Source organism: Trachinotus anak, unplaced genomic scaffold, assembly GCF_046630095.1.
Source record: "Trachinotus anak isolate AG129_WGS33_773 ecotype Australia unplaced genomic scaffold, CSIRO_AGI_Tana_v1 ptg000004l, whole genome shotgun sequence".
NCBI lineage: Eukaryota > Metazoa > Chordata > Actinopteri > Carangiformes > Carangidae > Trachinotus > Trachinotus anak.
Genome location: NW_027273855.1, coordinates 21,777,186 through 21,791,281, shown reverse-complemented (window position 1 = coordinate 21,791,281; position 14,096 = coordinate 21,777,186). Strand labels below are relative to the sequence as shown.

General features: G+C 39.4%; 2 protein-coding genes across 3 annotated transcripts; both read left to right on the top strand.

Moving 5' to 3' along the window:
• The first annotated feature begins 269 nt into the window (after positions 1 to 269).
• On the top strand, positions 270 to 2,616 carry aurkaip1 (aurora kinase A interacting protein 1). Its single transcript, XM_071476981.1, has 4 exons — positions 270 to 369; positions 1,268 to 1,373; positions 1,497 to 1,960; positions 2,299 to 2,616. Exons 2-4 carry the CDS (start codon positions 1,322 to 1,324, stop codon positions 2,413 to 2,415), a joined length of 633 nt encoding a protein of 210 aa, XP_071333082.1. The 5' UTR covers positions 270 to 369; positions 1,268 to 1,321; the 3' UTR covers positions 2,416 to 2,616.
• A 545-nt stretch (positions 2,617 to 3,161) lies between these two features.
• Positions 3,162 to 13,843, top strand: LOC139620930 (matrix remodeling-associated protein 8-like). 2 transcript variants are annotated; one of them, XM_071476979.1, is made up of 10 exons: positions 3,162 to 3,323; positions 8,167 to 8,193; positions 8,318 to 8,626; positions 8,721 to 8,822; positions 8,927 to 9,388; positions 11,835 to 11,993; positions 12,183 to 12,213; positions 12,301 to 12,380; positions 12,489 to 12,542; positions 12,674 to 13,843. In XM_071476979.1, the coding sequence occupies exons 1-10, from the start codon at positions 3,296 to 3,298 to the stop codon at positions 12,697 to 12,699; spliced, it is 1,278 nt and encodes a 425-aa protein (XP_071333080.1). In that variant the 5' UTR covers positions 3,162 to 3,295; the 3' UTR covers positions 12,700 to 13,843. The 2 variants fall into 2 exon arrangements, with proteins under 2 accessions (XP_071333080.1, XP_071333081.1); XM_071476980.1 differs by having other exon boundaries at positions 12,489 to 12,568.
• The last annotated feature ends 253 nt before the right edge of the window (positions 13,844 to 14,096 follow it).

Here is a 14,096-nt window from a genome sequence, read left to right as displayed (position 1 = left end):
TATTCTGCCTTCTCTCTTAAGCTTGGCAAATAAAGAAAAAAGTTCCCTACCTGAAACACAGCTCAAGCTGTTCATGATCATCCAGCCAGAGGAAATTGTGAGAATTTTTATAAAAAGTACATCCCTTACGTCCTCGTGGACAGGACAGAGAAACAAAAAAAATGAAACTCAATTATTATGATTATCATTATTATTTAAAAGTCTCATTGGTTGACAAAATCTTTCCTTTCGCCTTGGTTTTATCGAATTGCTCCTGCGGAACCTTTCTTCTCTGAGAAACAGGAAGCGCTGTATATTTCGGTCGCACCGGCCGGAGCTGGGCTTCTGAAGTCACATTGAAGACGAAAACCCCGGTCACTGTAGTAATAGGTAATGTAACATGGTTTTTAAAATAAGAACATTTATTGTGTTCGTGTTGTCAGATAGTCAGATAGCACATACATTCTTATCTTTAATGTGTTAGTGATAATATCTTGACTTTAATGGGCCAAAGCGGAGCTACATTGCTAGCTAACATTAGCAACAACCCAAGCATTTCAATGCTGTATACCAGGGGAAAGCCTGCAACTATAAAATTACTTCATTGTTTTTGTTCGTATTGATCCATTTATATTCTCTCGGTAACGTCTGTGCATTTCGTGGTTTTATCGTAGCTAAGGAAATCAGTTTCCGTTGCTCAGTTGCCATAGATATCGGCTAACCTAATCCCGAGGATGAGCATGTTGACTGCAACTGACAGTCAGGATCATTATCGTATTTTTATGGTGAAAATAGTCCCACGGAAGTTTCTCAGAGCTCATGGCACCGCTTCATCTTCCCTCTTTTGTTCGACCAGCAGTTCACAATAATATAAAACCGAGAAGAAAAAAAAATCCACATAAGTTGGATTCAAGCTTGACTTAAAGCTTAACCATTTAAATGTTTCGTCAATTTACTAATGTATTAATCTACTAATATAGAGGGAGCCAAAGGTTTTCAGCTTTCCAGGTTCCTCAGATGGCTTTTCCATTGTCTAATATAATAATAAACTGAAAACGTTGGGGTTTGGGCTGTTGGTCACATGAAAAAGGACATTTGGACAATTGATAATGAAATGTTCGTTAGTTGCAGCCCTACTTGAGTTAATGCATTTTGTACAAATTTCTCACATTATATAGACTAAATCATTAATTAATTAATTGAGAAAACAATTGTTATATTAATTTATATTGAAGAAAATTGAAGAGACGCAGAAGACTAACACACAGTACTTTGCTCTTGCCCACAGGACAAGGGACCAGTCAACCCATTCCTAATGATTTTATTTGGATGATCTTTAACAATGTTGACTTCAAAGGTTGTCCCTCGTCTCAGTTTATTACGTAGAGCAACTTGTAAGTATGAACAAATATCTATCTATCTATCTATCTATCTATCTATCTATCTATCTATCACTACATTTGGTAAGTAAGTAATATAACTTAAGATGATATAATTTCTTTTTTCTCAATACCCAGGTGCACTTCAAACCCATGGAGACATTTTGAATAGATGTGTACATCCAGTTGCTCCTGCTTACTGCTTTTCACTTAAACAGAAACTGAGGAACTACTCAACAGCAGCAGACAACACATCTCCTCCACGATGGATGCAGCTCGAGCCAGAACTGGAGGAGGCTCTTGTGCCACGTAAACTTTCAGTAAGTCCCCTGGAGAGCTGGCTTTCCCTGCGCTACTCCCTTCCTCCGCTGCTGGAGTCCGTTCCACCGCAGGAGGACCTAGAGCTGCTGGAAGAGAGGGTGCTGCCACCCATGTCTGTCCCTGTTTTAGAGGACAAGAAGGGCTCAGCAACACCCCTTAGTTGTAAGAATGTTCTGAAGATCAGACGGCGGAAGATGAACCGGCATAAATATAAGAAGCTGCAAAAACGGATTCGATTCGTGAAAAAGAGAGTGCTGGAGAGCAGAGGGAAGAAGAAGCAGGTGAGAGTTTTCTCTAAAAGGATTGTTTTGTCAGACTTTTGAGCTGCTTTGTGTCTGTTATTTTCAGCAAATTAATACCAGTATGATGTGTGATAGTTTGATAAGAAGATTAAAACTAATGGTGCTATTTAACTTGAATTGCTTTACTCCGTGTGATTTATCATTATAGATATTACTGGTAATAAAGTCTTGACTAAAATAAAGATGTTTATTTTGTGTGGACTTATAAGCCTTGTATACGGATTTGCTGTAATTACAGCATAATTTTCCTTAACTAGCGAAGCATAAGTTTACATTATACATTAGCATGGCCAACCGTGTGTCTTTATCCTGGACAGAGAAAATTTGAGGCTGATCTGAAGAGGATTTGGAGACGAGCTGGACTGAGGAAGGCTCCAGAGGGATGGAGTGCCCCTAAGATCTTCCTTAAACAGCATGGAAACAAGAGTCAGTGAGAGACACTGACCGTGGTTTGAGTGGCATCCCTCACACTGGATGGCTCTGTACAACACACTTCACACACTGCAGTTAGAAGTCAGTCTACTTTCTGTGTCATGTTTCATGATGAAGACATATTCTGTATGAAGATGGTATGTACAAATATTTTTAACTAACTGTACATAATCGAATAAAGATCTTTCTCTGTTAAGCCCAAAGCATGGTGTGCTGTAGTTTTCTGTTGGCATCATTTTAGCCTGACAGTAAAACCATAGAACAGCTGATATTTATCCACTTCTTACTGTGGATGGCAGTATTGTGCAAAGTCTGAAGAAGATGCATTCACCCTGCAATTACCACGGTCAGGGGTCATTTTTATAGCACAACCAGAAGAAAGAGCATAGAAATATAAATCAGCAGTATGCCTATTTTTCTTTTTAAATAAACTTAGCTGGTATAATAAAACCTTTTTATAGGCCGTGAAGTAAAATAACTTCCCCTGAGGACTTTAACCAAGAAACCAGCCTTTCTAAAATAAAAAATGGGAAGTGAGGAAGGACTTTTCAGAATCCTTATGGTTTATAATTTTAAGGCAAATTTGCTTCTCGACTAAAGCCTGTTTTACCTTCTGTATTTAGTCTTACAGTTTTCTTCTGAACCTTGCGGCGTTTATTGTTGTGTTAGTGCATGTTTGTCACAGAAAGAGCCGCAGCAGCAAAAGGTGTTGGATTTCATGGTCTGGCGGAGGCGGAGCGTCTGCAGACTCCGCACGGCAGCAGGACAACAAACTACAGCTGAGCCGCCGCTCTGTCAACTGCAGGCGTTTTGTCTTTTATCAATTGATGCGCATCCCGCCTCTGGCAGGCTTTTACCTCGGCTGTCAGCACAGTGAAGAAGATGCACCTCGATATGATTCTCCTGCAGAGTAAGTTCTTCAGCTGTGTTGCTTTTAAAAGAGAAGGAAGAACTTGAGGAAACTTTCTTTGTGCCGTAATTGGATCCAGGTTAGAATAACCCGTCGGGAACAAAAGCCGAAAACTGTTCAGCTCTGTTCTGCTCTGCTCTGCTGCAAATATTTTCTTTTACATTGGGTTTTCAATATTAGGTTACTTGATACGAATGTCTTTGCAGTGTAGGCTTTAATATTGGCCTGACATTATTATTCATTTTTTTAGGTAGTTTTAGTCGCAGTACAGTTGTTAGGCGAATTGTTAAAACCAGGAGTGTTTGCATTATACATTTATGCTTTTATTTGCTTATTTGTCATTGACACAACAACAGTCCGCATGATGACTTTTTAAAACTAGTTTCAGTGGCGGTAAGTAGCACCCATGACATTTTATAAATCGGAAAGGAGCTCATTTTTTCTTTGTTTATTTCTTCTTCTTATTGTTGACCTCCGCATAATGTTTTCTTTTTATTAAGCTATGATTATTATATTATTTATAGTTAATTGTAGTCTATCTATCTATCTATCGATTTGCATTTCACGTGTAAGAAATATTACTCGAGATTGCGGAATGTTATTTTTTTTTGTTTGTTTGTTTTTTTGTTTTTTGTTTTCCAACGGCAACCTTTATTTTGAAATATTCTGAGCTCTGAGCACGGATAAGATATTCGGACTGGAAAGTGAAACGGATCGCTGCAGACGGTGAACGCTTAGACCAGCCCCGGCCTGTTTACATAGACTGATACAGTGTGTATGTGGGATTTTTTTTATGGCTTCAGCCCAATGTGTTTCTAGTTAACTGTGGTCTGAATAGAGGAGTCAGCACAATCCAGCAGCCAGTCATTATATGCGTCAGTAATGAGTGTTTCACCACGAGTGGGCTGCATGGAGTCCGGACGACGTGGAGGAGGGGGATTACCACTCCAACCATGTTTATGATGGGGCCCCGTTTTAATTAACGGGCACCAACAACGTGGCATGGAAAAGAGGAGAACTGTTGTTTTGAGCAAAATAAGATGACATGTATCTACTCATTTGAGACAGAAAATAACAAGGTCACAGTGAAGCAACATGTTTGTGTTCGGGGACAGTTCCTCCACTCCTTGAGCCCACTATGATCAGCAGAAAGGGATTTTCATGGAGAAAGGTTCCCACACACACTGCTCCCAGTGTCTTGGTTAAGTTGTCTTTACAGCTGTGACACTTGGACATCATCAAACAGACATGAAGCATGAGCATGAAGTTATAGTAGGCCGACATATCATCACCTAATTCTGCACAGGTGCAGGGTCTCAAGTGGAGCTCTACCATCAGTTAAAAGAAGACAGATATATGCATTTGCAGTGTATTCAAATCCATAAACATCAAATACATATACATCTATAGAAAACAATATACATACAAATTTCTTACTCAGAAAGTTGCTAACTCATAATGCAATATTAGTATATAACGACAGAGGTGGAAGAAGCACTCAGACCCTCTAGTTAAGTTAAAGAACCAATACCAAGTCAAATGCTCTATTACATGTAAAAGTTCTGTATTCAAACGCTTATTTAAAGTTGAAATATAAAGTATCTAAATTAAGAAAAATTGTCCATGTGACTTTAATATTATATATATATATATATATGTATATATATATATATATATACACTGTAGTGGTTCCCAGCCTAGACTGGGCCCTTCCAGTGGGTGAGATAAATCTGTTTGGTTAGGAAATAAATAATGTGAAGGAAAGCAGAACAAACAAGTTCAGATTTGTCATCGTCACTATGTCATCATCTTGTCGCTAATCTTTGCTTCTTTTGTGAAATATTACATCATTTGACCTCATTGTGCCTCAAGCAGTTACTTTCATGAAATAATGTTTAAAGAGGAAATCAGTCTGGTGCTAACAACACATATCTGCAACATGACAAACAAAAGGGTTGGGAACCACTGGTTTAATCTTCAGCAATGTATTTTATTTTAGCAGAGTTTTATATTTTTTGTATGTTAAATCTTAATCTAAAAAGAAAATAATAAAAACTATATATGTCAGATAAATGTAGTTGAGTAAAAAGTACAATACTTCCCCATTAATATGGGGGAGTAGGTGTATAAAGTAGGATAAAATGGAAATATTCACATAAGTACAAGTACACTACTTGAGTAAATGTACTTAGTTACTGTCTACCACTGTATAATTATGATGGCCAACATACTGGAAAGTACTTTATATCTACACATGGATTACTAAAAAACCATGACTCTCCATTGGCTGCCATTTAATAAACACCAGAGTGTACGTACAGGACAGCAGGTCTCCAGGCCTCTGAATGCATCTTTGTATGATTAGCTGAGTCTGCAACTGGACAGCTTTATTTGATTTATTCTAAACCTGTGACGGAGCTGTGAGTAAACTTCACACACCTTCAACACCCATGAATCACCGACATTACGCTGAGTAAATTCATGCTTTATGTTTGAGTCGTTCATATAAACCGGTTTCTGTTTTACCCTTGGGATTCTGTAAAGTGATTCTACGTGTGACTCCTGGGGTTACGAATGACAACAGTGATTTTGCAGGTCATTTGCTAAATGTCTGTTATTAACACTGGTAATTCAATAGCACATTGTTAAGTCTTTAGTGTGAGTCACCGCCAGCCTGTGTGTGTCTGGAGGAGAGATGAGAGAAAATTACAGGGGCTGGGACACTTTGTTTTACCTTCTGCAGGAAAGTTTATACCCTTCAATAGAAAACCCACCAAAGTTTTCCAGCATGATGTCTCATCTCTGATTCCAGTGTGTGTGCTGAAGTCATTTCTCTCAGCTTGCAGTGTTATTATATACCCGTGCATACTTATGAAATCACTGCATGCACTGCTGGGTACAAATCACTGCATGAAAACACAGGAACAGATCTCCGGTGAATTATTATTCGAATGTGGTGAAATGAAACCTCTCTGCACATGTCTGCTGCCTGTGTTCACATGAAGCGAATCAACCATGTGCAGTCATGATGAGAAAAACAGCTGGATGGTTGGTCTTACAACCCCAATCAAACAGATTTTGTGCATCTTGCTTTTTGGTGTCATTAGTGTCAGTGATAAAAAAAAATGTACTTGTTTGAGCTATTTATTGGTTACATTTAAAAAAATTTTTTTTGTAGTAGTAGTTGGCCAAGGTGCCGCTAATTTTGCCACTTCATATACAATGCTGTGTTGTAGAGTTGTCTATAACAATGCATCATATTTTATAAACCCTTCATTGTAAGAAAAATCTTTATATGTCAAGTAACTATAGCTGTTGAAAAAATTTATTAAATAAAAAGTGATATATTCCCAGTGAACTGCAGTGGAGTAAAAGTAAAAATAGCATAAAGTAGAAATACTCAAGTTAAGTAGAAGTACCTCAAATTTCTACTTGAGTAAATATACTTTTATAGAAGATATACTGCTAAATATACTGCTATACTGCATTTAAAATAAAGTGTTTTATAGCAGTTGCCACTGAATTCTTGCTAATCAAATCAAACCTGGTATGATGTTTCATTGCAAAAGTCCAGATTCAAAACTTGTCGAGGTTTTTCCTCGAATCTGTTGATCGACTGCACAGAACTCAACTGCCAGGCTTTTAACCAGATCCATGAAGAGTCATGTCCTCGGCACACTGGTTTTACCTACTTTTAGAATTGACTTTAAGATCTCATTGATTACTTTTAAGTCTTTTCATGGCCTCATGTCTTGACCTCTTAAATAGAACCATATGAGCCTGTGGATAGTTTGAGATCCTCAGGCGCAGATCTCTAAACTGTCCCACAGGCTTGGCTAAGAACTCAGAGTATTTACAGTCAGGGCCTCAATGCTCTGGAATGACCTGCCTGAGGAAATCAAATTTGCTGAGTCAGCAGCATCTTTTTAAAACCCTTTTTTTCCAGAGAGCAAATCTTGATTTCAGTTTAGTTTTGTTGCTGAATTATTTTACCTGAATCTTTCTCTTTCAGTTATATTTCTTTTGGCTTTCATTGGTGTTATTTTTTAAAAATCAGTTTTATCATAATATCTAGTAACTTATTTTTTATTGATGCCTTGTGTGATGCATTTTGTAACCTAGGATTTGAAAAGTGATAATTAACCATGGCATTTTCAAATCTGTAATATATTTTTGATATACTGAATATGTCCATGCATTCAGTACATTAAAAAGATAACACCACAGTGAAGGCTCTGCACCTCTAGCCTCTATAGTTCACAGTCCCCATTACCAGTATGGTAAAAAATACAGGTGTTTGGTCATGTTCCTGGTCTTTTGACACCAGGTAGTGTGACTGAAGTGAGCTGAATAGCAGCCCGGTTCTACATCCCCTCAGGATCATGGCCTTGCAACAAGCCAGCAGCAGCCAGGATGAATAGAGGCTCTGTATGCTTTGGCCATGTGCGTCTCCGCTGGCCTTTCAGTAAACAGACTACGAAATAGCACTGTGGGAAAAATGCATTAGAAATAGCAAATACGCTGTAGGGAAATTTCCTGTCTCTAGAGTGAAAAAACAAACAGCAAAATATATTTTCAGAGAATATTGTTGACACGTATTTTTTCTGCTCTTGTCCTATGTGGAACTTTTATGTTTAAAATCTTTTTTTTTTTTTTTTTTTTTTTTACCCTGTCCTTGTTTCTTCAGTTTTCCTCTGTTACTGTAAATAGTCCTCTCACTGAACCCACATCTACTCCAACTTTGAAATCTTTCCCTGGTTGGGTCAGTCCAGGTCAAATTTTAACTTTCCAGCCTCTTAAGCCATTTTTGTTGGCTTATCTTTCATGTTTTCATCTGTTTCAGTTGTTGCTGTGCTCTTCATGCCAGGAGGTAAGACATTTTTATTTCCCTGTGCACTGCCTTAACAAAGGCGGGATGTAATGTAATTTCTGTTTCATGCTTTTTTTTCTGTCGTTTCTACATTGACCTTCTGAGCATTATTTGTTTGTGTCAGCATGGGGTCAGGGCACCAGCAGCAGCCTCGGTGTGGTGGTGGAGGCGAAGAACATCACCCTCCCTGCCGGGTCTAAAGCCGTTCTGCCCTGCCACAGCCCCCGCATGGTGTGGACCCGGGACAGACTGAAGGACCGTCAGAGGGTGGTGCACTGGGACTTGGTCCGCAGCAGCCCCGAGTATTCTGTAGAGCGAGTCCTGGACATGTCCCCTGGAGCCCGCCAGAGGGTCTACAACGGATTCAACAAAGGACGCATTTCCCTCCCAGACTCTGCTTTCAATGATGGCAACTTCTCCCTCATCATCAACAGTGAGACTTCTTCATTTTCCAGAAACACCACAAATATCTCACCCTTGAATTTATTATTTCATCTCACAGTTGTTTGCATGCTTTTCATTTTCAGATGTGGTCCCAACTGACAAAGGAGTTTATACTTGTAATCTTCACCATCATTACTGCCAGATTCACCAATCCATTCAAATCCAGCTCAATGTGACTAAGTCAGGTGAGGCCTTGCAATCATGCAGCCTAATGCTATTCCATTAGTCATGATGTATCAAATACCTTATACACCTTATACAACGTATTTCCACACTATTGTGTTTCCAGCTCGGAAAGAGAAACGTTACTGGGATGGAGAGAGGACTGTATTTGTGGTCTTGCTGGGCAGCTCAGTGGTTCTGCCTTGTGTGAACCGCCGCCCACTGTGGAGGGAGGGTGTCCAGGAGGACCAGCAGCAGGTGGCTCACTGGGACTTCCAGGCCCCTGGAGTGCGTCCTGATAGGGCTGACCGCCTAGTGGACCTCTATGCCTCTGGGGAGCGCCGGGATTACGGACCTCTCTTTGCCCTGAGCAAGATGAGCGTGGCCGAGGACGCTTTTACCTTAGGTGACTTCTCCCTGTCCATCTCTGACTTGAAGCCCGTAGACAAGGGCCTGTACTCCTGCCACCTGCACCACCACTACTGCGGTCTGCATGAGAGACGCATCTTCAGGCTCACTGTGGGACCTCCACTTCCGTCCGCCCCCACAACAGCACCCAGAGTTTTCCAGAATGATGAGCCAGAACCAAGTAAGCCACTCAGATTGAAAAACAACAACAGACACCACCAGAACTTTGCTTTTCCAGACGCTAGTGATGGTAAATGTTTTTCCCCATATGGTTTCTGGGCAGGACTGCGCATGGAGTGAGAACACTGCTCCTGGGTTTTTTTTGTTGTATTTATAGGCATAGTTGGTCAGTTAAATCAGTTCCTCTTCTTGCCAATTTCGCCTGAATCCTCTCTGTTTTTGTGTTTGAGCTGAGAAGTGAGGGAGGAGGTAAAAGGAATGTAGAAGGAAAGAAAGGCTGTGATTTCAAATAAGCAAATTGATGAGCAGGGTTTTTTTAAAACATATTTTGCAGCTCTGGCTTGAGAAGCTCTCTACAGTAAATAGCTTTAAATTGGCTGCAGCGGAAGTGGTCTCATTTTCCTGGCCGACTTTTTTTTTTTTTTTTTTTCATTTACAGCTTTTTCGTTTACAGCTGGAGACATTTTAACTGCACCAAGCAGAAGAGTGGGCTCCAAAAGCCAGTAATTCAGGCAGTGGATATATCTTGTGTTATTTCCTCCATTTGACCCCGTTTTCAAAAAGACCCAACCACTTGTCTAGACCGGTTAGACTGTATCTCGAGTTCTGTTTATCCTTCCATGCTCTCAGTTTCTGCTGATGTGTATCAGCCTCTGGTCGAGGAATGTTTACCAGCATTCAAAGGAAGTCTGATACATCTGTTCAACATCTGGGACAGCTGTTGCATGAAAGAGCAAAGTAAGGGGAGGGGATGAAGGTATGTGTTAGACTATAGATCTTCCTCCCCCTTTAAGGAAATGACAGCCCATTTAATAACTCTGTAAAGTATGTTATGAAGAAATGCACGTGTGGATCGATGGCAGGTAGGAATTCACTTCTTCTTTACATGCCACTGATCTTGTTTGTTAGATTAAGACCAAGTTGTTTGTGCAAACACAGGCGCCAGCGATCATCTGAAATTACAAATGGCATGAGGGCTTTCCACTTTAACGCTGCAATTATTAACGGCAAGAACGAATGCAGCATTATTTCTTTGTCACCATGAAGGAGGCGTTTCGTAAGCTGCCAGCAGTTCAGCAGAAATCTTTATCTTTGAAAATGAAGATGTTTTCCTGAAGTTCATTGACTTGCAAATGATGCATATCCTGCAGGAAAAAAAAGGCAGTTTAACCTCTGTGCAGCATATGTGAAATAGCCATTAACACATGCATATGTCAGATCTGTCAAGTAAATGGAAATGGGCTACTGCTGGGACATGGCTGCAGCTCTAGTTGTGACAGTTGAGCTCCACAGGCAATGACCTTGGGCATGCCTTTGCAGTTTCATGCATATTAGGTACATTAAACAATGACAGGCGATAATTACCAGCCAAACTCCCACATTAGGAAGGAGGTTAGGGTTAGTTTTTTTCTTTTTTTTTCCATGATTGGCTGGTTTTGAAAGCATCGTCAGAGATGATTGTTGTGTCCAACTTGACTGCTTATAATGAGAAAGTAAATATTCAAGAGGAAAAAATTTAAGATTTTTCTGTGATCCAGCTTCTGTGATTAGTGAGCTTTTAAATTTAGGGAGACACTGAAAGACTTTAACAGCAACAGCTCTCTAAACATGCACTGAATGGTTATTCTGCAAAAGCAGCTGTGGTACAGTGCACTGTGATTATAGCAGACATATAGCTGTTTGTTGTTGGTTTGGTTTTGCATCTCCAAGCTCAGTATGTATTTTCTGTACTTGCAATTTTTTGTCAACTATCTAGAAAGTGTTCACAAACAGTCTGGGTCTGGGTGCTGCCTGCAGTGAACTCAGATATTGACTTAGGCTGGCCTGTCAGAGCTTTTTTTTTTTTTTTTTTTTTTTTAGAGTTTGCTGATGAGCTCTGCTGAAAGTGTCACAGATTTATTTTCCATCCATGCACAAACTAGACGACTTCTGTGTGTGCGAGACGACGGGAAAGGTCCTAAATGGAAAACTAATACAGACACACAGACAAACCACATTACAGAATTTGTCTCGTTCCTCACACTTCTCCTCCTCGTCTCCGGTCAGCCTGTGTTTTTCTGTGAGGAGAGAGAGAGAAAAAAAAATAACAGCTGCATGACATCAGGTCTGGAAGTCATTACTGCCAAACAGCGTTTTGACGTTTAACTCCTGCTCTCCTTCCTCCTGTCTCTGGCTTCAGGACTCAAAGGAAAAAGAAGAAGCCTCGGGGGGAATAAGAACATTTAGTTATATTGTAATGTGTTTCAGTTTAATCCATGGTTATTGCCATTAAATTAATCCACTGTAACGAACCAATATATCACTGTTAAAATATGATCATAAAACCTCCACAGTATGTCCAATAGTTATTTCATTTGAGGGTTCCTTGAGTTCGCTTGTTATTTACGATGTGGAATATTTAGAGCAGGTACAGGTGTCGTTTGATTGTATCAATTTTCTGCCTGTAGGGACTGAAGAGGTGGAGAGTCCACGCGTGGTGAACGTCATCCTCCCCGAGCATCGAGGTTATTTTGTGCAGCATTTGGGCTACTTCCTGGCAACTTTCTTACTGCTGGCGTTCATCGTTGTCGCTGTCATTGTGCTGACACGGCGACGCAAAAAGAGAGGTATTGTGTGTGTGTGTGTGTGTGTGTGTGTGTGTGTGTTCATCCCATAAACACCCCCCCCCACCAGTTCTTGGCTTGTATCTGACATCTTGCTTGTGTTTTATAATTATAAAAGGCATATTCATTATGGTTACTGGTGTAGAGCAACACATTTTGTGTTTAAAATTGTGTGTTAAATTTTTTTTTAAGGGTTGGAGTATGAGCTGCGTAGACATGAACGGTAAGATGTCACTATATAGTAAATTATATACCATTTTTCCTATAAATAAAATTAAATTTTAAGCAAAACATCCTTTATTTGATGCAGAGGAAGTGTTTTCAGTGGAGGAGAATTGTCATTAGACTGCACAGAGCTGAGGGCCTGCAACCAAGAGCCTATGAATTCAGGTACAGTAAGCCTCATCCACACAGATGCACTGAACACACATGACCTACCTCAACAAAATAAAGTGTATTTTGCTTTCTCATAACCTCGCTGTCTGCTACAATCCATAGACTACAAAAACAACCTACTGAAAGAGAGAGATATGACCAAAGACTGCAATAAGGGTGAGCCGACGTTCTGCAGTTAAATAGTAAATACACTTCCAACAGGCACGTCCTCACAGCCAGAGTGTAGCATAAGATAAGAAACATTATGTTTTATTGATATGTGGTCTCTCTCCCACCTCGTCCTTCAGACTTTGATGGTAAGCTGTGGAAGTAAGTGCGATATTTCTGAGATGCTGCTGGCAGGTCCAGGGCAAACACGGGAAGAGTGAAGGACCATGGAGAAAAGGAGAAAAACAGGAAGAGACCCAGGAGAGGACAAGAGGAATACTCCCTCTGCTGTAACTCTAGCACACTAAGCTTTTTCACTAAAAGGCATCATCGTTTTTAATGTGTTTTTTTTTTTTTTTTTTATATAACTTGCATTTTCACCAGCTGTTGTAACAATAAGGTTAAACATTTATTTGATCCTTACTCTTTGCATTCATTGTTTGGTTTATGTCGAATATTAGACATTTTTATTATCCTTTTTTAAAAACATTTTTTTAATTAAAATGCATGCTGTTTATTAAAGTATGTTTTATGTGTACTGTGCATGCTTACAGAACTGCAAGCTCACAGCTCTTCTTAATTGTCGAAATTTGATAACATTCTTTTTTGGACAAATTCTGCTGTACTTTAATTTGTAAAAGGTATTTCACAATGTTTCAAAGGTTAATTTACTGTATGCAGACAGTGTTTGGAAACAAGTGGAATGCATTTCTAGTAAGAAATTGTACACGCATTATGTTTTTTTTTTTTTTTTTTTTACAAAACTCTACTTTGGTGACAAACTGACTAAATTTCAACTTTTTGTTTAGGATTTTATGTATTTTAGAAATACCAAATGTGAGACTGAAATTCCCCTTTCAAATACTTCCCTCCAAATAGATATATAGTCTCTAAGAATACATGTGTTTGTCGATAATTTATCAGGTGAAAATAATGAAATTTTAGGACCATGGACTAAAGGCTCAGTCAACCAAAACTCAGGAAAAAAAACGACTTCTAACCATTTATTTGGTTTTTAATGGGCTGTGCAGTACTTGTTTGCATCAAGCATGTACAATTTATCCTGGTTTATAAAACACTGAACTTTCACTACTAAAACTGCTGGTTACTGATACATGTTGTTACAAATCTTCTGAGCTCTGTGAGGCTTACTGCAGGAGGAAGTGTCTCAGTAATGCTGAATCACAAACTGCAGCCCTAACCTCTTTGTTTCTCTCTCTGTCTCTTGCTCTCTGTCTCGCTCACTTGCACACACTGTAATGTTGGACTCTTCTAATAAAATAGTTCTTCTATTAAATATTCAAACAGCAGTCACAGACTCATGAATCACTATTCGTTCCAGTTGTTAGAGGGGGCCCTGCAGACATTAGCCCACACATTTGGTGTGTGGTTAATTGGGGAACTATGATATGAACTTAAAATGTACAAATAATCATATAAAGGAGAAAGATCTGAGGTAAGTAATTAACCATTGTACTAAAACAACAGCAACCGGTGAGGCAGAGAAACAGTGAAATGGTTAATTGTGTATAAAAGTGTATTTCATACAGTATGTTTTGTTAA

What these genes read in the sequence shown, in the direction of transcription:
- aurkaip1 (XM_071476981.1), top strand. Translation starts at nt 1,322, where the DNA reads ATGTTGACTTCAAAGGTTGTCCCTCGTCTCAGTTTATTACGTAGAGCA. An exon ending in TTTATTACGTAGAGCAACTT is followed by an intron (nt 1,374 to 1,496) that starts GTAAGTATGAAC and finishes CTCAATACCCAG; the next exon opens with GTGCACTTCAAACCCATGGA. An exon ending in GCAGAGGGAAGAAGAAGCAG is followed by an intron (nt 1,961 to 2,298) that starts GTGAGAGTTTTC and finishes TATCCTGGACAG; the next exon opens with AGAAAATTTGAGGCTGATCT.
- LOC139620930 (XM_071476979.1), top strand. Translation starts at nt 3,296, where the DNA reads ATGCACCTCGATATGATTCTCCTGCAGA. An exon ending in GAATGATGAGCCAGAACCAA is followed by an intron (nt 9,389 to 11,834) that starts GTAAGCCACTCA and finishes TTCTGCCTGTAG; the next exon opens with GGACTGAAGAGGTGGAGAGT. An exon ending in CCAAGAGCCTATGAATTCAG is followed by an intron (nt 12,381 to 12,488) that starts GTACAGTAAGCC and finishes TACAATCCATAG; the next exon opens with ACTACAAAAACAACCTACTG.